Source organism: Echinops telfairi, unplaced genomic scaffold, assembly GCF_000313985.2.
Source record: "Echinops telfairi isolate 266 unplaced genomic scaffold, ASM31398v2 ScPeMD7_7469;HRSCAF=8507_0, whole genome shotgun sequence".
NCBI lineage: Eukaryota > Metazoa > Chordata > Mammalia > Afrosoricida > Tenrecidae > Echinops > Echinops telfairi.
The window spans coordinates 95,537,084-95,561,978 of NW_022111372.1; the positions used below are offsets into that span (position 1 = coordinate 95,537,084).

The 24,895-nt window shown below is 34.2% G+C and overlaps 1 protein-coding gene across 1 annotated transcript in view; it reads right to left on the reverse strand.

Annotated features, from left to right (window-relative positions):
- Positions 1-24,895, reverse strand: part of LOC101651106 (ankyrin repeat and KH domain-containing protein 1) — a 132,734-nt gene that overhangs the window by 31,282 nt on the left and 76,557 nt on the right. The window contains exons 11-16 of the mRNA XM_045284743.1: positions 23,758-23,814; positions 15,762-15,849; positions 12,715-12,842; positions 12,420-12,563; positions 11,031-11,133; positions 1,828-2,586 (exon numbers count right to left, since the gene is read on the reverse strand). Of these exons, the coding sequence (XP_045140678.1) occupies positions 1,828-2,586; positions 11,031-11,133; positions 12,420-12,563; positions 12,715-12,842; positions 15,762-15,849; positions 23,758-23,814 (1,279 nt within the window). The remainder of the gene's footprint in view (positions 1-1,827; positions 2,587-11,030; positions 11,134-12,419; positions 12,564-12,714; positions 12,843-15,761; positions 15,850-23,757; positions 23,815-24,895) is intronic.

Genomic DNA, 24,895 nt, shown 5'->3' on the forward strand with positions numbered 1-24,895 from the left:
ATTCTAATTTTTCTAATTATATGAAGAACCTTACTGGCTGATTATCAATTTGAAGCACATTAATCAAAGAATCTTATATTATGTAATATGCTGACCATCACTAGACATTAATATTGACATTGAAATACTTTCATTAGTTTATATTAGCATTATATATATCAAAGATGTTTTCAAAATGATTTTTTTTTTCAAAATGAATTTTTAATGTTTCCTAAAAACTTTGTAAAAGACCGTTTCCATTAACACCTTGTGAATTAGTCAAAATGTGACTGTCCCTGTAAGAATTAGTTGTAAGTACTAACAGAAAGTTACTAATGTCAAGTCGAGCTATTACTACAGTTAAAGGGGGGAGGGCAAGTTCGAAGGTAGAACATAACTACATTGCTCAGTAATATAGGTTAATATAAGTCATAAAAAAAATCACTCCCTGGTCACCAATTTTATCATTATGACTCAATGTTTTGCAGCATCTATGTTAGAATCACTAGAATAGTTCATTTATAATTTATACCAGTGATTCTCAATACTAATGGCACAGCATTAATTTGAGTTGAGTGGCTGCTGCTGAAGGTACAAAGACCCAAATTAAGTAATAAAGGCTCTTACTCCTTAATTAAATAGAAAACATTTCCCAATATTTTATTTTCTTTAAAGAACAGAAGACATTCTTCTTCTGTACAGTGATATCTACTATGTATCAGTGGATCTTCAAGGCCACATTACAATTCTATAACCATTAGAAGTCATATACAAGCCCAATGAAGTTTTTGGTGTAAGTAATCTTACTCCACATTGTTAAAGTATCCGTAAATATTAGGAAGACTGAAGGCTCATAAAAGGAGAAACCACGATAGCGTAATTGGGATGGGAGTTGGGGAGGAGGCTACAACAAAAGGAAACAGACAACAGTGAGGGGAAAATATGTCGCAATCAAGAGACAGAGGACTGGCCTGCCTTTGAGTATCACTCCAGCTACACCTTAGTTCTTGGTCTTCATCCACTGTCAACAGCCATTCTGGCTGCATGTCTGAACTGGGCTCTCATGGAGGTGATACCCTCACCAGCCATCTTTAGGAAGGCAAATGATTAATTGCACTGTTTTCCCACTGCTGCAAGGACAATGAAAGGGAAAGTAAACTTGTGCACCTCATTCCATACCTAGTGGTAACTTTTCCACACAATAATAAACAGAAACATAGATTGTAAGGTTATCAGACCTCTCTCTGTGTGTGTGATCTGTGTGCTTTCATAAAAAGTTAATGGAAAAATCCCAACCTCCAAATCATGATCAAGGGTAGATAGTTTCAATGTCCTTTAAACTTTTACCACATACATAACTAGGGATGCTTATAATTTTATCTGAATATTCCTTTTAATTAGAAAAGTTTAAATTGATCCAATAACATTATAAAGAAAAACCAAGGTTACTTAAAATTATGATTTCCAACTATGAAAACCATCAGCAGGAAAAGTCCATATACTGTCTAATATGGATACTTTAAGATTTATAAAACTAGTTTTACTTTGAGATCTCCTGCCCAACATTTCACACAGGGTTGTTTCGATACTAAAGGTCTAAAATAAAGAATTAAGATAATGTTATTTCTTTGCCTTTGCAATCCAAATGAAAAAGAGGGCAAAACAAATTTGAATGCTGGTGCGACTGACCTTTTTAACAGTCACTGGAAGAAAATACTTCAAGAAATGAGTATTTTCACAAAGATTCTAAAAGGGAAAAGTAAAAAGTCTGTGTTTTTGGAGGGGGATCTAAAGAAGCCGAATACACAGATTAAAGAGAAATTATTATAGATATATGTCTCAACCCACCTGCTATCAGGTCATCAAGAGTGTCGGTAAGCGTCTGGGCTGGAGTTGCAACCATTAGTCCATCTGGTTCTTGAACTAAGAGCCCCTGACCATGTCCAGCAATAGCAATCTGAGGCTGTCCTACAATCTGCTGATTACCTGATACTTTCTGAAGTTCAAGAGAATTTGTCCCATTAGAACCCATGTCACCAGAAAAGTTACACTGTGGAGATGATAAAGGCTGGACTGGGACAAAATCAATTTGTTCGGCTGATGGTAGAGGCTGTTGGGCATCGTCAGCATCATTATCTTTAAATAAGATTGTGTCAACCTGAGGCAACTCTGAAAAGTGATCCTCTGGGAGACTACCATCTCCTTCCTCTTCTTGGAAGACTCCTCTGTGAGCACACTGCTGGTGTAGAGAGACTGTGTCTTTCTGACCTTTGGTCTCCAAGTATTCTTTGGTAAATTGTTGCTGGGTTTTCATCTGCAACTGTCTCTCCACTTTCTGTAGTTCTTTCAGTATTTTCTTCTTCTTCTGGACTTGTTCTTCTCTGTTCTTTTTAAGTTCTTCTATTTTGTCTTTGTTCAGAGGTTCACCTTGAATGAGCTCCAATGATTTCAGTTGTGCTTTTTCAATAGCACTAATTCTCTGTCCCAGTTCATTCAGCTTGCCTTCAGTCTCCTCTACTATGCACTCCAAAGGCTGGTATGGGTGAAAAGGTGGCAGTACGTCCTGATCGGCTACCTGCAGGGAACTGGACTTCTGCTTGGATGTACCTAAGCACATGAAAAATGTTTGAAAAAGTGCCATGCTAAAAAAGAAAGAAAGAAAGAAAGAAAGAAAATCCGCCTCCCTGCCCACACACACACACACACACGGACCTCCCCCCCCAAACCCTTATAAATAATGCTGTAGAATAAATGTCAAAGAGTTGCACCAGTTTAGGTAAATTAAAACGTATACTCATCTCTTTCACATAGCAAATTAGGAAACTACTAATCTTCAAATGTACTATTTAAGCTGGGAGAATTTTGGAAATAAGGACAGAGATAGGGAGAAATGGAAAATGGAAAAAAAATGTTTAAAATTTCAAAATTTTGCTTAATAGAATGGACATTTTAAAGAATATCAACTCTAAAGCAGTCAGGAAATAGGGCTGATGATACCATTAATGTTGGCTTAATTGCTTACTGTGAACAATTGTTCTTTTAGCAACATTAAATATGTATATAAAAAGTATTGCAAGTAAAAAGGCTAACTTGTAGGTCAAAGCAGATCAAGTGGTCAAGATATTTCTTACACTAAAACATACTGTGTTGTCACAGCTTTCTGAAGACAGCCTTCTAAAAGCTCCAACTAAATAAGTTTTTAACATTTATGTACCTGAACCCTATGTTAAATTTATATCATAAAATCTACTTATTTTGAGTTTACGTAAACCCTTCAAGTAAGTCTACTTACGAGAGGACCGTAAATGTTACCTAGACTTGCAGACTGACAGTGTAGGTTAAAAAAGAAGTAAATGTATATTAAGGGTTTGAACTTGCACTTAAGTTACTTTCTCTCATTCTTTCCCACTGTTAATTTTTATTCCCCCAAAACAAGTCAGGTGAAAAATAACTACCCACCATAATATGGGAACATGAAAGCGAGAAAAAAACCAATTTTGATATACCTACTTTGAGGCAAATTCATGGTTTAATCTACTCATTTAGGAAGAAGTCAAATGACAGGACAATAAAAAGAAACCAGGTACTGACACACACTACAATTTGAGTGAACTTCAAAATCATTATATTAGTTGGAATAATGCAGATGTAAAAGATTACGCATCATGCAATTCCACTTATATAAAATCTATGGAGAAAAGGGGAAAGGGATCACTGCCTGGGGCTATAGGGGTGAGAACTAGGATTGATCGCAGAAAGGTAGTGCAAGATCCTTTTCAGATGATGAGAATAATATAGAACTCGAAACCTCAAAACTCACTGCCATCGAGTCAACTGACTGCTGGTGATTCTGCAGAGCAGGTTATTACTGTTCCTCTTGGGTTTCCAAGACCATAACTCTTCCTGGGAGTAGTAAGCCTGGTGGTTTTGAACTGCAGACCTTGTGGTTAGAAGCCCAAGATATACCCCGCTGTGCCAATTACTAGGTGTCAGTAATTGTTACACAGTTCAGTAAATTTACCAAACTCACTGAATTGGAAAAAGGGGGGAATTTTATGGTATGTAAATAATATTAAAGCTTAAAAAAAAAAGACTAGGTGAAAAAGTTAGCTATTATTTTGGATTGCAGCTAACACAAATGAATAACATTGCTAACTTAGGAATTTGTAAAATAAAAACATCCAATGCATTCAAAATAATTCTCAAGTCCAAAGGAAAACAGTATCACCTAGTAGATATAAAAATGTTCTGTTTCCCAAAAGGAACCAAAACCACTAAAAAAAAAAAAAAAAAAAATCAGAGACTCAACTGCTTTTTTGTCAGAATAAGAAAATTTCAAAACTGTAGGTAGCTCAAACATCTGCAATATGTGTAACTACTGAAAATGTCCAGCATGAGACTGTCTATATCAAGGTCAGAAGCCTACAGCCCAATATCACTGCAACCATTTAAGAGGCTTAATTATTCCTTCAAAGCAAACTTCAGCACAACATATTGTATATTCAATTTTATATTGCTATTTGAGGAAAGTGGTGGGGAAAGATTTTATTCTATCAGAGCAAAAGTCATGAGATTTGTAAAAGCATTTATAACTACTTCTATGAGATCACACAGGAATTCATGGTTTGATTTATTTGTTCAAGGAGATTAATTACAATCAATAGGAAAGAAAAGGGGGTAAGCTGCTACTAATAAAAGTATAAATGTCTGCTAGCAAGTAAATTTTTGGTTGTGTGATAAAAGCAATTCATCAGCGAATAAATTTAAGTTCTGTAAAGAATGAATGCTGTAACACTGATTAATTTCAAAACACTTTGGAGTCACTGTTATGTAAATTGTACTTAAGATGAAGGAAAACTAAGCCAGATTTCAATACAGACCACATTGGTAATTATATTATGACTAGGTTTGATAGTCACACATCTAAAATCTTTATAGGTAGAGTAAGATGATCTAAAATAAGACTAGAATTTTGAGGATAGTAGTTGGTAAGAATGGCCCTGCCAATTTTGTTAATTAAAAAAAAATACAAGAAGCTTAGAGCACAAGATTACTAAGAATAATTTATTTAACTGAATAGAGACGATAAGTCTAGAACATACATAGCATGAAAAACAGAACAAAAAGACTAATCATAATAAGCAAATCTTTCCAAAATAGCCAAAGGCCGATTATCTGTAACCAGGAAGTTAATGGGATTGCCAGACACACATCAAAGCACTCACATAAGTTATAACATCAAGGACAAACCAAGTTGTTAAAAAACAAATAATGTTGCCTAATTAGTCTAAGAAGCTGAAGCAGCACCTTCCACTCTGGGGATAAATGGGAAAGGTGGCAAGTGTCCTTATTTTAGCAATAAATTTTCAGTAGCTAGCTAGGTAGGATGCCGGAAAATAAAAGGGTTCAAACATCAAAAGTAAATTACAAATTAATAAATATATTAATTGGCATCATTAGTTAACTATTTAGGAATATAGAAAAAAGTTCCCATTTCATCTCTTTTTGGCTCCTACCTGCTATCCTACCTCCTCATTTTTCATTTTTCTTCCATTAATAAAATTTTTTTAAGTTCACAGTAGAAAACCATGATCTACAGACTGCTTAGAACAGCAGGCAGTGAGGGAATGCTATGGGCACCCACTCATTTAGTTTATTATTCACGTGAGCTTAACCCTATCAAGATTTTTTTATACCTAAAATAATTAATGCATGGAATAATTAAAAATCACAGCCAAAAGGAAAGAAAAATACATGAGAGATAGATCTAGGTTTGATTTCATAGTCTTTATTTAGTTTTGTCTAAGCAAATTTGAATCTTGTTCTGTAGTTCCCTCGTTTTCCTACGTCATCACATAGCACCCTATTTGATGCTTTACTGACACTAGCACTGGGTCTTAAAAAAAAATTTCTTTTTAAAGCCAATGAAATAGAATCAAACATTACACAGTGCATCAAAAGTAGTATATATTATCTCGAGTGTTTGGATCAATAGATGTATATAAATTGTGTCCTGCATTTAGGTATAAAATATTTCTCATGTAGTCATTATCAAAAATTAAAGTTAATGTAATAGAACTTATTTTCCCTTTATGTCTGAGTACTTGTGTCGAAATTTCCCAAAGAAACATGGCATGGTTTAACAATTAATTAATTAGCGGTGTTCAAAGGTGGATTAGCTGTGTGATAAGCTAATACAGACCAATTCAGGCTTCTTTGCTTTAGTTTAAGTGGTTTTATGTGGAAAAGTACTGTTAAATTATGTAAATCCACATAAGCTTGGTAATGGAGATCAACTAGAGTATATTTATAGTATTCTTTATAAAAGAATAGTCAATTCACTTGCATATAATTTTCTATATAATTGTAATACAAAAGTATTGGTTATACAACATTTAAAAAATATTTTATATAAAAATGTTACAACTGGGAGGGAGGGGGGAAATGAGCAAATGATATTGAGGGCTAAAGTAGAGGGCAAATGTTTTGAGATTGATGAGGGCAACAGGTGTACATAGGTGCTTGACTCAATGGATGTATGTATGGACTGTGATAAGAATTGTACGAGCCCTCAATAAAATAATTTTTTTTAAAGTTACAACTTTTCTTGTTCCTAATCTAATAAGTAACTATGGAAAACAAAACATTCCCTGCCATTGAGTCAATTCTGACTCATGCAGGACAAGATAGGAATGACCCTGTGGGTTTCTCAGACTGGTACTCTTCATGGCAGTAGGAAGCCTCATTTTCACCCCCTTGAAGTGGCTAGTGGTTTCGAACTGCTAACTTTGGAAAAATAAAGCAGCATGTTAATTTAATTCTTACTTCACACTTAAAATTCTGTTTTCAGTCTCTTTCCTGCTATTCTAGTATACTACATTTTAAAAGAATACTGTTTCTTTATTTTTAAAGGCATCTTATTGTACATTATCTCTCTTTTAAAAAAACTCTTAATAGTTTTCTTCTGCCTTCAGAGTAATCTATACTCATAGTCTGGAACTCATTAATTTATTCAACAAATATATGAACATCTAGTAGAAGCAAGGTATAGTGGACCAAACAAAGATGAGCAATATGCACCCTGCCCTTAAGGAGCTTACAGTCTAAGAGGGGAGATAAAGCTTGTACAAATTAAAATATAAGAATTAGCCGACAACTGGCAAGCATGGGAGTGAGGAGGGAAATCTTTATGCATTGCCAGTGGCAATGTAATTAGCAGCAGGCTTGAAATACTTGGTCACAGAGACATTATGCATTCCTATGACAAGCAATTCTGCTGCTGGGTATCTATCCCAAAGACAATCTCACACAGATTTAAAAGGGACTAAACAGGATTTTTTTTTTTTTTTTTAAAGTCCTGTCACTCCCTTCCTGAGCCCCCTCAGTCAGTCAGTCCTCAGGGCTGGTACATTCTACCACCTTCCTATCACTGCCTTCTATTCTCCCTGCTCCATCCCCACTGTTTCTGCCTTACTTCAGATTCTTATCATCTTTAGATGTGTTTTAAAGGACAAAAGATACTCCAAATACAAATCTAATTTATAGAGACATATTGATTCTAAATAGGATTTTTATCACAGCATTGTAGCAGTAAGGAATTAGAGGCAGTCTGAGTAGCTACCGATGAGAGACAAAGCAGGTAAAACAGTATCTATAGCAGGGGTCCTCAAACTTTTTAAACAGGGAGCCAGTTCACTGTCCCTCAGACCCGTTGGAGGGCTGGACTATAGTTTAAAAATAAACTATGAACAAATTCCTATGCACACTGCACATATCTTATTTTGAAGTAAAAAAACAAAAGGAGGAAAAACACCCAGCAGGTCGGATAAATGTCCTCAGTGGGGCCGCATGTGGCCCGCGGGCCGTAGTTTGAGGACCCCTGATCTACAGGGTAAAGTACTATGCTGCAGACAGAAACAATCTCGAGTAGACACAGGTTGAGAACTTTAAACATGTGTGAAAGAAACAAAATGCTTGAAAAAGTAAGAAACAAAATGGGATTTACAATACAATACCACTTATGCAAATTAAAAATATACACAAAGGTAATATACATTTTATATGAACTTAAAGAACTCTAGAATATGTACATCAAACACAATAGAAAGATTGACTCTGAGGGAAGTAGGAAATAAGAACAGGGACCAAAGGGAGTAAACAAGAGAAGAGCCATGAAGACAGAATACCAGGAATTGAGTATGAAGCCCAAGGGGAGGTGAGAGGAAAGAGGGCAGAGTGTCGAGAGCCAGCAGGGAGGGGCAATAGAGTGCTGAGGGAGCTTAGAGAAAAGACATTACCCCTCCTGAGGGCCTAGGCCTGAGGTGTACCAAAACATGTATTTTAATTTGGTGTCATTTTAATGCTTCGAAGCAGATTAGATCTAACCGTATAATCTTCAGAAGATAAAAAATGAGCCTTTTGTTTAACAATCTCTTCACAACAGGTTACAAGTCAGATGAAACCTATAGCCTCAATCAACAAATATGCACAACACTGGCTTTGCAAAGACAAAAATGGTTTTACATCATGTACATTTCCTTTTCTATTTGAATATAACTATAATTAATAAAACTAAATAATGTAATTCTTACTTAGTTCCACAATTTGCTTAGCCAATTCTAAGGCTCTAATCACTGAAAATCAACAATGGATATGTAAGATGAGTTGTCTAAATCAGGGGGATATTTGTCAAAATAAAAGGAATCTGAAAATAAATAAATAAAAGGAACCTGGACAAGTGGTGCATGTGAGGCATGAAAGAAAGAACGTATCTATCTATCTATCTATCTATCTATCTATCTATCTATCTATCTATCTATCTATCTATCTATCTATCCAACTCAAATGTCTGAGTAAGATTTAAGGGCATGAATATATTTTTAAATGATGAAGCTATGAGTAATAGCAAGATTTATTACAACCAGACATTTTGGAATAAAATGTTATAAGAACTTGAAAGAAGGACTGCTGGAAGAGAAAAAGAATAGAAGCCTATAGAATAAGAACTTTTCTTCATCCCTAATCAAATTTACAAAATTCCAAAACCAAAACCACTGCCATCTAGTTGACTCCAAATCATAAAACAGTGGCCCTGAAGGTCAGAACTGTCCCAGTGGGTTTCCCAAGCTGTGAATCCCTTCTACAATCTACAGAAGTAGACTGCCACATCTCTCTCCCATGGAGTAATTGGTTGATTTGAACCACCGACCTTAAGGTTAGCATCTGAGTGCTACAGCCACTCCAATACTACGTACAGCTCCTCTCATATTTCCAATATAGAAATAAAATATGGACTTACAAACAAAACAAAAATAAGAGCTTCTTTAGGAATATAAATGAGAAGTTTTAAGGAGAAAAAGCACGTTTCAGGAAAGAGAAAATGTAATATATTTTCAACCATCAAAAATAGCTTTTTTATTTATTCCAGTGATACAGGGTATAGTTTTATATCATCAACGGATCTGTAGTGATAGAATATTCTATGATATATGTGGTTTATACTACACACATTTTGACATAATGTATTATCAGTTTGGTCCTGCATCAATAATTATTAGGTTGACAATGCCACTGTATTATCAAGGGTCTAGATCTGCTATTATTTTTCTTCTCTAATTATACAGTAAAACAAAAGACTTCTTAGAAGGCTAGTTCATTTTTATATTACTCAGTAAGTAAGAAAATGCCAAAATGAGGGGGGAAAAAAAAGAGCAGATACTCAATAGACGGTATTTCAGTAAGCAGAAACATGATTATTCTTGAGTATCAACTTTTAAAATCACTACCCACACATTTATTTACATATTAAATCTACATTAAGAATGTTTTACTTTCTTTCTATAAATACTCCATGTCCTTCCTAGCTTGTTTCTTGGTCAATTTGTGTCTCTGTGTTAACAATAATTTTTTTAAATGCTTTTAAAATTTAGTATCAAATTTCTTTAACCAAAGTTAGTACAGTTTTCTTAGGGTCTGCTAAACAACAAAGAAACAGAAACAGATGCTTTCAAGTATTTTACTAAAGTGTCAAACTGGTTATTATGTTCAGAGTTTTAAAAAAGGACATGTTTAATTTACTTTTTAATTGGTAAGATTAAAAACAGAGTCTTCATTTTCTGAAAAGTTTGAACCACCAGGTAGCTGATGGAAACTGCTAACACTAACTCAAGTGGAGACACTATAGAAATACTTCACACCAACTCAAGTGGAGACACTATAGAAATACTTCACACCAGTCTTCTCAATTCTCTAAATTACTAAAACTGACATTATATAAAATTGATATAACATTATTGCAGCTTCTGTTGCTGTAATAGTTGACCCTTACCAACTTTTCCTGAAATCATAGTAGTTTTTGTTTCTATGTAGTCTAGAAAAACTCTATATATTATCTACTTTATTTCAGCGGACTTTAGAGAGGACAACTATACATGGCTATCAAGTGACGATACTTATATCTATAAATGAAAATCAGGAACCTAAACTTGAAGCCTTTAAGTAGTATACATCCCCTTGTAATATCCACTTGGATATTACTTATAAACATTTAATTATTCTTTGTCTGGGTTTACATTCTGAAAAATTCTGTATTCAGCATTACATGATAAACAAAATTTCATTCTTAAACTTCTTACTCTCACTGAATTGAAATCAATGCTACTAAGACTTAATTAAAACAAGCACATTTCAATTCCTCATTTTATACTATTGTTTAAAGAATTCTCAAGTGGAAAATGAGTATCTAATAAACTGTTGCTACTAGCGAGTACTCAGGAATTTGGTTTGCTTCAAGTATTTTCATTTGTGCCACACGAAAGCCAGAGCTAGAAGTGTAATTACAGGAAAACAACACCAAGTCATTTTTCTTAGCATTATGTATCTTTTCTCCCTTAAATAGCCTATAAAACGATTTTCATTTGTTGGAATTATCTACTTGTTCTATTGATCATATGTACGTAGTAACTGAGTATCAGTAAAAATAAAGTACCTCTACCATTTTGTCAACTAGGTGATAAAAAACCTATTTTAAGAAAAATAATTCAGGAACTAACCTTTGTGCACGCCTGCGAGGGCAGGAGTGTTCTCCTGTGAAGTCCTGTCAGGCTCCTGGGGAGGTACAACCATGGCAAGTGTGTGCATTGGTACACGTGGGACCTACAAGGTCAACTCAGAAGAAAATGATCTCAGACCAAAGAATAAAACAAAAGACTTGTAACTGAAGCAAAGACTCTGTTTTAGGTTTTCTTCACAGTCCACCAAAAGCACTCTTTTTTTGTTCTTAATGATACAAGAAGTCATCAACAAGGTATAATTTCTGAGAATATTGTTCAGACAAACTCGGAAACAGGCAACTTCAAAGTAGTCAATGATTTAAGCTAAAATGGAACCAATATCATCACTCTTGCTAAGGAGATATGCTTATTGGTTCTAGCTGTACCTGGGAGTATAAATCATATACTTATTCACTGGCCAATGTGTCCTTGTCCAAAGTCTACATGAATTTAAAATAAAAAATAAACAACATATTTCCTAAGTTGAGGTATTTTACTAATCCTCAGGGTAACTATGTAGCCAAGTAGATAACGATGTAGGATTTTGGGAGCCCTGGTGGCACAGTGGGTTGTGAGTTTGGTAGCTAACTGAAGGTCAGCTGATTGAACCCCCCAGCTGCTCCAGACAACGCTGAGGCTTTCTGTTTTATAAAGATTACAGCCTCAATTAAATCCTAGGGACCAGTTCTACTCTACCCTGCAGTCACTATGAGGCTTTCTGTTTTGTAAAGATTACAGCCTCAATTAAATCCTAGGGACCAGTTCTACTCTACCCTGCAGTCACTATGAGTCAGAATCAACTTATTGACTGTGGGTCTGGTTTCCATTTTGCTGAACTGAGGATATGCTCCCATACTTTCAGGTAGGTTTGAAAGTTACTTTAATGAATCTTTGGTGCATATAACCTGATTTACTTTCCTGACTGACAGAGTAGTTATCACTAGAATAGCTCATACAGTCTTTGCAGGTATTAAGGAAAAAGCATGTCACTTGGGTTAAGATGAAAAGCTTTCTCTAGTTCTTTTTACTCAATATATTCTTTGTATTCAATGTACTCTATAAGAACATTTACTCAATATATTCTTTGTATTCAATGTACTCTATAAGAACGACAAAAACACTAAAGACTTAGTTACAGTAAGATAAGATGAAATATTTAATCGATTGGATATGAAATTATCTTTAAAAATCGCTACTTTCTGTAAATAAGACAAAAAACAACAACAAAAAGGTTTCCATGTACCTTAGAAGAAAATATATCTTAAAGAATTTAAGAACATGTTTATCTCAATATGCAATAATAAGGAAAAACAAACCCATTTGCTTAAAACAAAATTCTCAATATTTTGAAGACTGTATATCCTCCGCAAATAAGCTGTTTCATTTTACCTGAGATTGATCTTGAGAAGGTGGGGTAAGCTGAGACATGTCTGTGGTGGGAACTGACATAACGTTGTTTGGATAATCCAGCAGATAAGAAACAACATTGGTATGGCCACCCTTTGCAGCTTCAATGAGCATTGTTGAGCCATCCTGGAAAAGTATTGGTACTACGTAAATTTTTTCTAAATTTTTTTTTAGCAGCTCTTTTAAAACCAAAATTCATTTAAATATTTATGAAAATTAAGCAATAAGAGATTGGAGACCACACACACACACACACACACACACACACACACACTACCTTGAGTCGATGAGTAGGGTCAGCCCCGTGAGCCAAGAGTAGTTCAACCACTGCCAAGTGGCCTCCTGCACATGCCAGTGACACTACTGTGTGGTCATTATTGGCTGTAGCCCTATTCACATTGGCACCTTCAGAGAAAAATAAATAATAATATTAAGTGAGGATTGAGAATACCACTTTAATATTTCTTGTGTGTGTGGCATAACATGGATACAAAAAAGTGCACAAATCATGAGTGTATAGGTTAAAAAATTTCACTAAGTGAACCAGCACCCAGATCAATGAATAACACACATTATCCACATCGCAGACCTTACATTGTGGCCCCTTTCCTACCCACCCCCGCAAGGGTAACTACTGTCCTGACTTCCAAACTGGTTCATAGTTTTTGAACTTTATATGAACGGAATCATACAGTGTACTCTTTTGGGTCTGGCTTCTTTCGCTCAAAATTGTATTTGTGAGATTCATCCACATTACTGCACGAAGTTGTAGTTCATTCATTCAATATCACTTTTAAAATGGAAAATCTAGAAGACTAAGATTAATAAATATATACAGGTTAATGTCAGTATCAAAGTAAATACCATTTGTATGTAACTCTCAAAATGTTTTAAAACATCTTAATCTACTTCTTCAAAGTGGCAATATAGCTAGGTCTTAAAGTCTAGACAAAAAAGTATTTTTAAAATAGTATATAAGAGAAATATATTTTTCATATTGTCTTAGAAGGGTCAGAGGACCTGATCTAGAGAAAAGACAAAGATTACCTTTTATTTGAAAGGTATTTAGTATGCTGTCCAATAGTTTTATACAATATTCTCTGAAGAAAATTTAAATACAAAATCTTTTCTTAGCCTCTTTTTGGTAAATTAGTCCTGATTGCTAGAAAAAGGAGCTGGCTTTTAGTTCAGCTACCTTTGCTTTGATAATTGCAAATGGTCCCCAACTAGAAAGTGACGTCTATTGCAAAGTCTACTGTTCTTTTTGTCTCCCCTTAGAACAGCCTTATTTTATGTGTAAAAAATAAACCCATAGCTGTTTGCACTCTTACTATTTATTCAATTTTTAAAGAATATCGAACTGAATCTAACCTTTATTTGTAGAAAAGTACTTTTTAGGAAAGCAAGACACACAATAAAGAACAACCATACTTTAGCAACATAAGATTATTTTTGATACTATATGTAGTAGATGGGAGGACTGTTTATCAGTTATTATAGCTGAGAATGATTGTAACCAACATTCTCCTATTACTGACAGGCCTGACTATTTACTTGTATAGTTGCTGCTGGGTGCTGTTATAGACTGCATTGTATGTGTCTCCCCCTTGGCAGCCTCTCAATAGATGTTGTAAACCCCAACCCCTAGACCTCTGGATGGAATCCCATTTGTCAATAAGGTTTTTCTTTGTTGTGTTAATAAAACCTTACCAGTGTAGAGTCTGCCTTAAAACCAATCACTTTTGAGATACAAAAGAGCAGACTAGGCATGGAAGCAGCAAGCACAGAGACATGGGGAAGTAGATGCCACTCCACACAAAAATCAGCAAAGAAGGAAGGGCCAGAATGTGAAGAGAGCCGAGGACTTTCCCCCAGAAGGGAGAGAAAAGCCCCGAAGACTGGTGCCCTGAATTTGGACTATAATCTCCTAAATTATGAGAAAATAAGTTTCTGTGTGTTCAACTGTTTCATGGAAGTACTCATGCTATAGCAGCACTCAGAAACTTAGATGTGTGTTATTTTCTTCTTCAGCAAAGAAGTACAAGAGGTTGTCAAAGTCAGATAAATCTGTTCACCTTTTCTGTGTGATTGAATTAAATAGCTTTTACAGGTTATGCTACAGAACATTATGTAACTATGAGGGGCCTCAAAAAATTTATGGAAAAAATGGAATTAAAAGATAATGGAATATTTCCATAAACTTTTTGAAATTCCTTTTATGACTTAATTGGTAGCAAATATGTGATAGTAAAGAAAATAAACCACTTTTATCTAATTAAAGATGAAAATCAAATATATTTTAAATGATAAAATATTACACAGTAGTTTTAATGTCACAAAATGTCAGTATTCTTTTGGAACTTGGCCAGGAAATTTTATCTTAATAATAAATGGATTTAATAAGTGGATTTTCCTTGCATTTTACCTTCTTATTTTAGGACCTTCTCGCAGAGTACTTCTAACATTTTCCAAACAGGAATAATCAAATGAAATTGCTGCTATTATCATATTGAACCTTAAAAGCAATAATCTTACATGGTTCAACTGAACATGAGGTCAGCCATGTCTCACTTTTGTATAGTAAAAAGTCAGACCAATTCTTCATCCACCATTTGAACTTCTTTGTCTACAGAAACATGTCTTTGTAACAAAAGAATCTCAGAGCAGTGGTTGTCAACCTGTGGCTTGCAACCCCTTTGGGGGTGGAACGACCCTTTCACAGGGTCGCCCAATTCATAACAGTAGCAAAATTACAGTTATGAAGTAGCAACAAAAATAATTTTATGGTTGGGGGTGACCACAATGAGGGACTGTAGTAAAAGGGTTGCGGCATTAGGAAAGTTGAGAACCAATGCTCTAGATGAACATAAAAATAATAAATAGTATCCTCATAGATAGTCAACCATGAGTCAGCATCATCTTAATGGGTACTGGTTGATCGGATCTAACTCAATTAGCTCAATGGCATCATCAATAAGTACTATAATCGCGGATGTCCTCGCCTTCATTCCCAGCTGAACTGTTTGATCATTGAGTGTTAAACATATACTCGAATTACCTAAGTAGAACTGGACATTTTGCATTTGATCCTTCTAACTTTGGAAAATAACTATACGCTGTTTGGACACTAAAAACTTTAATAAGGAGAATTTCCAGTGAGCAGCTCACCAACTCTTTGCTACTAAAAAATACAGCAGCCAAACACTAGCATACAATATTCTCACCGCAGGCATAGTAACCCTAACATAAGCAACACTTAGGTTGTATTTTTTTTAAATTCAGAAATGGTAGCTTCTTGGAAACGATCACTTATACATTCTTTACCTTTGCTAATAAGAAACTGCACAGTGCACAAATGACCAGCTCTTGCAGCTTTCATCAAAGGTGTTCTCCCACCTTCAGATTCATGCTCCTATTTAATAAGAAACAGGGCGGGGAGTGGGGGTGGGGGAGAAAAAAAAAATCCATCAGCGCTAAATTACTAACCATTTATTTTAGCCATTTAGTACCAATGATAAGAGAAATAATAATGATTCTTACTCAACATCTCTACTTAACCCACCTACCTCAATTCCTTGAAGATATATGATTAATTTCATTCCATACACCCTGTGTGGCACAACTCATTAAGGGCAAGTCCAGTTTTATATACCAAATAATAACCATTAAAGGTAATATTAGTGCTTAACATAGTCCTCAAAGGGAAACACCTATGTTGTTTCTTTTTTTTAATTTTAAGGTAAAAGATGTTTCCTAACTATTCATTTGAACTGTAAAAGAGGACCCTTAGTCTCCTGAGGTAATGAGATGAATTTAATCTTGTAATCTTAGGATCTAGTAAGAGTTCTATCATAAAACAGAAACCAATCTCTAAAGAAAAACACTACCATATATTAAAAGTGGAATACAAATGTACCAATTGGTAGATTTTTTTAAAGAGCAGAACTTAAAACTTGAATAGTCAAAGTCAAAAGGAGTCTCATCTTACAATAGCAGAAAGATTGCTATTCTGTCTAGGAAGTTTGCCATCAAGAGGAATAATGATAAAACAGCTTCAACCATGCCTGATATCAAATGCTATTAAGAGGAGGCTGCTTGTTATGCTAAGCAGTACTGTCTGCTAGGGAAACAGTGAACTCTTATTACAGTCAATTAAGTATAAAAATGGCGCTGATACCTGAAAAGTTCTCATGTATCCCCTATTACACTATGCATGAAAACATTAATTTCTGCCACTCTAGTTCTTTTTTGTTACCAAGATAATCTTAACAAAGCATAGTGATTAAGTAAGGCTTTATATTTCAGCTCTACTCTTAATTATCTAAGAAAATCCCTAAAATACTACAATGGTAACTTTAAAATAGTGTGTTGTGTCAATAGAGTAAAATTTATTCTGTTTATATCTGATCTACAACTCAGAAAACTAACAATAAGAAATAAGAGTATGTTGTCAACCCAATAGAAACTTTAAACTGGACTGTAGAGACAACAAGTCTACTCTAAGTCTTTTCTTTTGATAGTGTACTGATACTCAATGGTCTGTAAAGCAGTTAAGTTTATCTTTGGCTTTTGTAATTATTATGGGAAATTGTATCAATAACAACCCTTATTAATTCTTAAGCTACAATAACTGTAGATAAAGCTAGCTAAATAATGGCAAGGTAATTTGGCTTTAGAATGGATTTTGAACTTATATTCAAATGTACGTAAACATAATATTCTCAAAATTGATTAAATAAAACAATATACACAATGAAGACTTTGTTCAGAAAGATTCAGAAAGTTGTTTGAATAGCTTTTCCAATTTATTTCTGAATCATCAGTCTAATCGGCCACACATTGGAAATAAAATGTGCCATTAGCAACTTTTTACTCTTCCCGCTACAGGGCCTTTGCACTTGCTGCTTTTGCTCCCTGAACCACTTTCCTCCCACATTTTCACTCAGTCAACTTCTTCTCAAACTTTTAACTTCTTGTTCAGTAAACAAATCTCAAGTCAAGTGCTACTTCCTCAAAAAAGACTTCTCTGAACTTCACGATTAATTACTTTCCTTTTTACTAAAACATCCATAAACCTCCTCTTCATATGTTGCAATCATATATTAGTTTGTATGTCTCTAACATGTTTCCTACTACATTAACTGTTTCTTGAGAGCAACCATGTCCATTTTTGCTTACTATAACAGCACTTATGTTTAAAACAAGGTAGTATTTGAATATTATGAATAAAAAAATAAGTGGCCTCTCAAATCTCTTTAAAACTAAGGATCAAAGTTTTGAATTTATACTACATAAATCAGAGAAAGAAACAAGTAGGACCCCTGGTGGTAATGTGGTTTTAGTGTTGGGTTGCAAAGCACAAGATCACAGTTCGGATCCACCAGTCATCCCACAGGAGAGGGAGGAGGCTGTCTGTTTCTTCAGAAGTGCAGTCTCAGAAACACTGTATAGGGTTGCTTTGAATTGGAATCATCTTGATAGCAGTGAGGTTTTTTCTCAGCAACTTAAGAGCCAAACATTGATACATAATTGATAATACGTTATTACTAGAACCCATATGGATGAGCACTGCTAATTATCTTTCTTATCTCTTAAGCTTGGCAGTGACATCCATCAATATAATAGGTCTAATGAGTCATAACAAAAGCCAATGGTTTTGATCCAAAATATGCCATTTAAAATAAGAATAAAATGCCAAGGGCTTAGGTGGAGAGCAAATGTATTGAGAATGATGAGGACAATGAATGTACAAATGTGCTGTACACAATTGATGTATGTATGGATTGTGATAAGGGTTGTATGAGCCCCTAATAAAATGATAAAAAAGAATAAAATTTATGTACACTGTCCATTGATGAATGTTGGGTTTATTACACAACCATGTTTGTTCACGATAATAACATTTTAGAATATAAATTATTTCTGGGTTTTTTCTTCATAAACACAGGGGTTTATTTCAAAGGCAGTTGTACAGTATAGTATTTCTTTTTCTGTTCTGGGGAACAGTTAGAAGAGTATAGGGATTATTTGTTCTTTGAACGTTTGAGGAAACTCATCTTAAAACCCATCTTTGCTAGATAGGAGGTTTTAAACTACAGATTCAATTTGCAATGTTGCTATTATCCTATTGAGGTTTGTTGTTCTCAAGTTAATTTTGACTATATAATTTGTAGAAAAATTTGGTATTAATTTCATATACATATTCAAATTGATTTGACAGGATTGCCTTATACATTTTAAAGATATCTACTGTATAAAATAGTTATAACTCACTTCAAGTTTTTATCAGTTCTCTGTACTTTCTCCTTTAAGAAAATTAGTCTGTAGTTTTTCTTTTCCTATTTTGTTATGTTTGATTCTATTAATTTTTGTTTTTATCATTTTTCCATTCTTCATTGTGCTATTGTTTATCAGCTTCATTTACTTTTAACACCCACAAATGGGGTTCAAAAAGTTAGAAAAATGGAAGTAAGATCATGGAATATTTTCCACTAACTTATTGAAGCCCTCTGTAACTTTCCTCCTAAATACTACTTTAACTGTGTCCCCAATTTTAGGATGTTGCTCTTTTTGTGGCAAGTTAATTTCTTCTTCATAACTTCATTACTGTGACTGTCTTTTACCCCATCTGTTATGTAGAAGTGCTTTACTTCACTTTCTAAATGTACGAGACTTATAGGGGAGAGGGAGGGGAGTGGGTAGGTGGGATAAAACACCAAAAACCTTTTCCAGTCTGAAGGACCAACCTGTTGCTTTGAACGACCTGTTTGCTCTGTTCTGCAGGGATCATGAAATTGTCTGATCTGTACTTTTTAAGCAACAGCAATCTGAGACTATTGCACATTTATCATACAGAACTTGGGGAATCTTTGGACTTCTAGTGGCCTGCCACATGGATAATGCATTATCTTCAATGAACTATGAAAAATACATGGCATATTTATTGGAAACACTCTAAATAAAGGCAGGCTTCAATTTTGTATCCTAAATAATTGTCTTAATGATTTGATCTATGTATTTCATGGAGATGTACATAAAAAAAAAAACAACCCAAAAACTTACTAATAATATAGTTCTGATACTTTTTCTTGCAATCTGGTAACTTTCTCTTCCATTTGGAGGACTGCTATTTATATATGATTATGTGATTGTTTCTTAATTAAAGTAGCATTCATTTATCTCTAAAAAATCTTTGGTTTAATATTTACATTACTTCACAATATTTTCCATCAATCTTTCTGTTATTTTGTTTTATGTTTTTCTCCTGTAAACAGCATTTGCTAGATTTTGCTTTTAAATCTAATTCAAAAGTCTCTGCCTTTTAACCACTACAGGCAATAAATGTATTTGTTCTGATTCTACAATAACAGTAATTAAAGACCCATTTCCTGCTTCTGGTTAACAAAGTGCAATATGGCCTTTTAATTTTCTAACACATCCTCCTAATGAAGTTCATGTATTGTTTCTAGCATTTTAACAATATCTTGTTCATAAACATAAACATTTATGTTTTCAAACTCGTCTATATTTATTAGCACATTTTACTAATTTACTTGATTACCGTAGCTTTCTGTATTCCATGTCGTCCCATAGGCTTCACTTTTCTTCTTGATATGTATGTTTTAGGGATTCTTTTGCCAAGGGTCTGATGGTAGTTATATTTTATTATTTGTAGATCTGAAAATATGCTTATTTTTCCCTCCCTGAAATGGCAGTTGAGTATAGAATTCTACATTGTGTTACTTTCTCTTGCATTTTGAGAATATTACTCCATTACCTCTGTCATTTATTACTGTTGATTAAGAGTCTCCTGTCAAGGATTTGACAGTTATTCCTTGTAGATAATACGTTTTTCCCCTCTGTTAGTATTTAAATATTCTTGTATCCTTAAAATTCTGCACTTTCATTAAGAACCAATGTTATTCTGCTTAATGATTGATATGACTTTCAGTCAGAGGACTCATGTCTGGTTGCAGTTCGGGAAAATTTTCCATTACTAGCTCATCAAACAAATGTGCTTCTCCCTCCACATCTCTCTATCCTTTCCCTCAGGATCTTCTGATGCATGATTGAGCTTCTTTGGTAGTTCCCATATCTCTTTGTGCTATTATTAATTTTACTATCCAAATCATTAATTGTTCAACTGTATCCAATATAATTATGAGCCTATATATTGAGTTTTCATAGTTACCTTATAGGTCAGGGCAAATAGGTGCCTGTGGATTTCCATAACTGTAATTCTTTATAGGAGTAGAAAGACTGATCATTCTCCCACAGTGTAGCTGGTGGTTTCGAACTGCTGACCTTGGAAAATTAGCAGCCCAAACTGTAACTACTACACCACCAGGAGTTTTATAGATCCTATGGGCCGCAATGAGTTGGTATTGACTCAATGGCAGTGAATTTTCGGTTATATTGATTTTTGCTTCCACAACTTTCCCCCCTAAAGTTTAAATTTTATCTCATGTGCATCTGTTTTTAACAGACAATTATAATTCATTATCTCAGATTGTTTATGACTATCAGTCATAGTTTCAAATAGACATATTCAACACTCTCAAGATCAAAGTCTTTATGGCTTCCTTGGATGTGGATTCTCCTGTCTGATTTGTTTGTTTGCTTTCTGGACATCTCTCTTGACAAGAGATTTTCTCTAAAACATCTTTTTTTTTTGGCAGCTCCTTTTGGGTGGATGGTTTTTTTGTTGCCTTCTTTTATTTTTGGTGTTCATCCACAAACCTATTATCATGAGATGGGCTAGAAGTTGTCTCATAAATTCCATTTCTAAAATAGGTGATTTAAGCTTTTTACTCTATGGAGATGTATTTCAGTTCTCCCTGGTGTTGGCCAAGTTCTTAGTTACACTGTTGCCTCTGTTTCCTCCTTCCACCAAGAAAAAGGAGAAATTTCCACCTGCAACCCTGGGCAGCTGCCTGAAGCTTTCCCACAAACAAGTTAGCTCCCGGTACCCTTGTTTTATTCAAGAAGCCTAGGTGGTAGTAGGCTACATGTACAATGTTTGGAGTCCTTATTCCCCGATAAAAGTTGAACTCAGGTCCCAATGCCTTTTAAAAAAAATTAGTCTTCCTTCTCTTTGGGCTTTTAACTTCAGCTGTGGATTCATTTTCTACTTCTAGTGCACTGGAGGGCAGGGGGAAGGGGGAGCTCGTCGTTTTTTCTGGGGCTAGCTACCTATTTTGGTTTGTTTTCTCCTATTTTATTAATCATTTCTATGATTTTAATGATGCAGAGCAAAGAAAGTTCCAAATATTCTAACATTGACTTTACCTTTTTGATTGGAAGCGATTTGCACGTATTTTAAAGCTACCTAGGAATTGTTGAAAAGGATTCATTCAACTACACACAAAAACCTAGAATGAAATAACCTGGTCTTTTAAAAAGTGTGTGTATGTATTAAATATTTCACAGTTTTAATCATGAAAAAATTTGACAAAGCTTTCCAGTTTTTTTTTACCATAATAAGTTAACATTAAAAGTGAGGCCATACTTAAAGTTTACGAAGACAAGCTAATCACTAACAGTTAAATTACATTGATAAGTAGATAATTAAAGCTCATTAGTCTCATGAAAGTTTAATCATGAAACAATACTCTGTAAAGTTCTGCTTTTGGTAAATGAGCACTAGGAGGAAAAAGATGAAAACCCACCTCCATTTGGCTTGATAACAAAATTTAATTTTAAATGACGTCTGTTTTCTTTCAACAACATTGATTTCCTTTAATATGACAGGCACGGAGCACCCAAAATATATAAAGATTATAATTCTATCACAAAGGCAGAGCTTCTTACAGTTTGAGTGGGACATAATCTAGTGGGAATGGCGAGAATCATGGTGGAGGGAGAGAGCCTGTTTCATACTATATATGTACTAGATGATTCTAATACTCTCCTCTGGGGTATGCTCTTCCAAACCATCACTGTATATTAATTATTACTCAAGTGATCTACTCTTAATGATCTGATGCATATCCCTCAGGAGAACTGGAATGGGCAAAAGAGTAAGAGGCATAGCTTAGGACTTGTGTTTAGTTTTCAAAAACCAAAAGTAACAAAGAGGAAAACCAAGTTCATTCAGTTTGGATGATGAACGGTCTATTATAAAGCAAAGATGGCAAACAATAAGAATTCCACAATGATGCAAAATTATTTGTGTAGACTTCAGCAATTCTCAAAAGTGTGAAATACGGGCACATTACCATCAGAATCTTCTGTGACGTACGTTCAAACGTTGATTCCCCCTCCAAATCTACTGAAGCAGAGTCTCTAAAAACGGGGCTTATACGCCTCATTTAAAAAAACACCCACCTTTCAGCACATGGAAGTCTTTATACAACTAGATAGATATAATATAATAATCTTTAGTCCCTTCTAAAAATCAAGGGGAAAGAAGTATTTTTTCTGAAATAATACTTAGCTTTATCTTATAGATAGGAACCTGGAATAGTATGCAAACTGAGTAAAAATTGGTATTTTTTCACATTTTGTTAAATACATTTGCTTTTGTGAAAACCCTTAACAATCAGCAAGCCAATAATGAAGATACATAATAAATATAATGATTAAGAATGGTCAGACACTAAGATGTTTATTTTCGATAGCCTAAAATCAATTTTAAGCTAATTTTAAATGTAAGCATTACATCTGGATTTAAACAACCCTTTCTCGAACACAATGTATATTACCTTTGCTGGAGCTTTAAAATAATCAAGGTACAAATTATTTTTTCTTTTCCAAAAGAAATATTTGTCTATTTTTTCAAAAGAAATATTTGCTTATGTACAAACATTCAAGTAAGAGTCAATTTCAGAATGAGATCACAGGAGACAATTTAAATTAGAAGAATTTAAAAATTTTTAGTTTATAAACATTAGCGAATGACCAAGACAGTAAATACTTCACAACTTTTTTTTTCTTTGTTTAACGGTTATATAAAAACAACCTAATCCATCAATCCTAATTCTGAGTGTCTGGATTTTGGTGGACAAAAATTGAATGCAGAGGATCATTGAATTAGAACATCTTAATTCTCTAAGAGAGAACACAAAAGAACGATCGGATTTTTTAAAATCTATTTTCACTTATGAGAATTTTTATGAATATCAAATAGAGAAAATACTATGGAAGCAAAATACTCATAAGGCAGATCTCTTTTATTGGAAGTTCTTATTTTTCTCAATTGAAGAGGATTTCCTTTGTTACCCAGCAGGGTACCGGAACTTCTTGCTAAAATTCAGATATCCAGAGTTGCCTACATGTATTTTTTATGTGGTAGCTTACAAGCATCAAATGCCACCCTCACCTGATGCTTGGCTGGATCTATGCCCTCCAAAATAGTCTTCATGTCCTCCTGCTTGTCCTGTGAAAGGAAAAAGAAGAACTCACAGATCTTATTCCAAAAACAAACAAAAAAAAATCACATTTGGCCATGAAGACCTTGTGGTTGGTACTTCAGATGTTGAGTTTTGTTAACTTAGGATCTTAACAAAAAATAGTCACGTGTAGAGACCATAATCTTATAAAGCGAGTATAATAAATTTTTTAAAGGTACGATAATGCAGTTTTCTACCACTGAAACTTTCAAATTAACCTTCATATATGTAGAAATAATTCTACAGAATTACTTATAAATTTGGGCTTTTGATTCCAAGTATAACTAATGCCACAGAGTGTATCTCTCAAATCTGATGAAGGAAAATACTAAAATCAAAGATCTGGGAATGTCAGAGTTGGAAGAAAAAGAAAGGAAAACACTACAAAACAATCAAACAGCAATATGTGCTCCCTTATAAATGCTTACATAAATTAGTGTTCACACTTTTCAACGAAAATAGGAAGCTTCAAAGAACCTGAGAAATAGTCTCTACTCTCTCTAGATTTAGATTCCCAATAGAAAAAAAACTACCTGATGTGAGACAAAGGCAAGACTAAGGAAACAATACTAAGCTTTATAGCCATTGACCAGAATCAACCAAATTCCCAAGTGAAAGAACTATGGCCTGAAGAAGGCTTTCGTTTTGGGTCATTCTAACTTCTCAATCAGGTAAAGTACTTATTACCTTAAGGAGACACATGCTTCTGGGGTCAAGAATAAGACTGACTTGGTAAGGAAGTATTCTGAGACAATTAGCTGATTTGAATTAACCAACTGTTAAGGTTCACTTCTTCTTTCTCCTATTATTTTCAACAAATAGCAAGCCCCACTCAAATATGGTACTAAGAAGTGCCACAAAAGTGAAAACTACAAAATTTTAGTCAAATATTCCCCTACACTCGACCATATAAATTAAAGAGAACATGAATTCTTTTTTTTTCCCTAATCATTTTATTGGGGGCTCATACAACTCTTTTTTTAAAAAAACATTTTATTAGAGGCTCATACAACTCTTATCACAATCCATACACACATCAATTGTGTAAAGCGCATTTGTACTTCATTC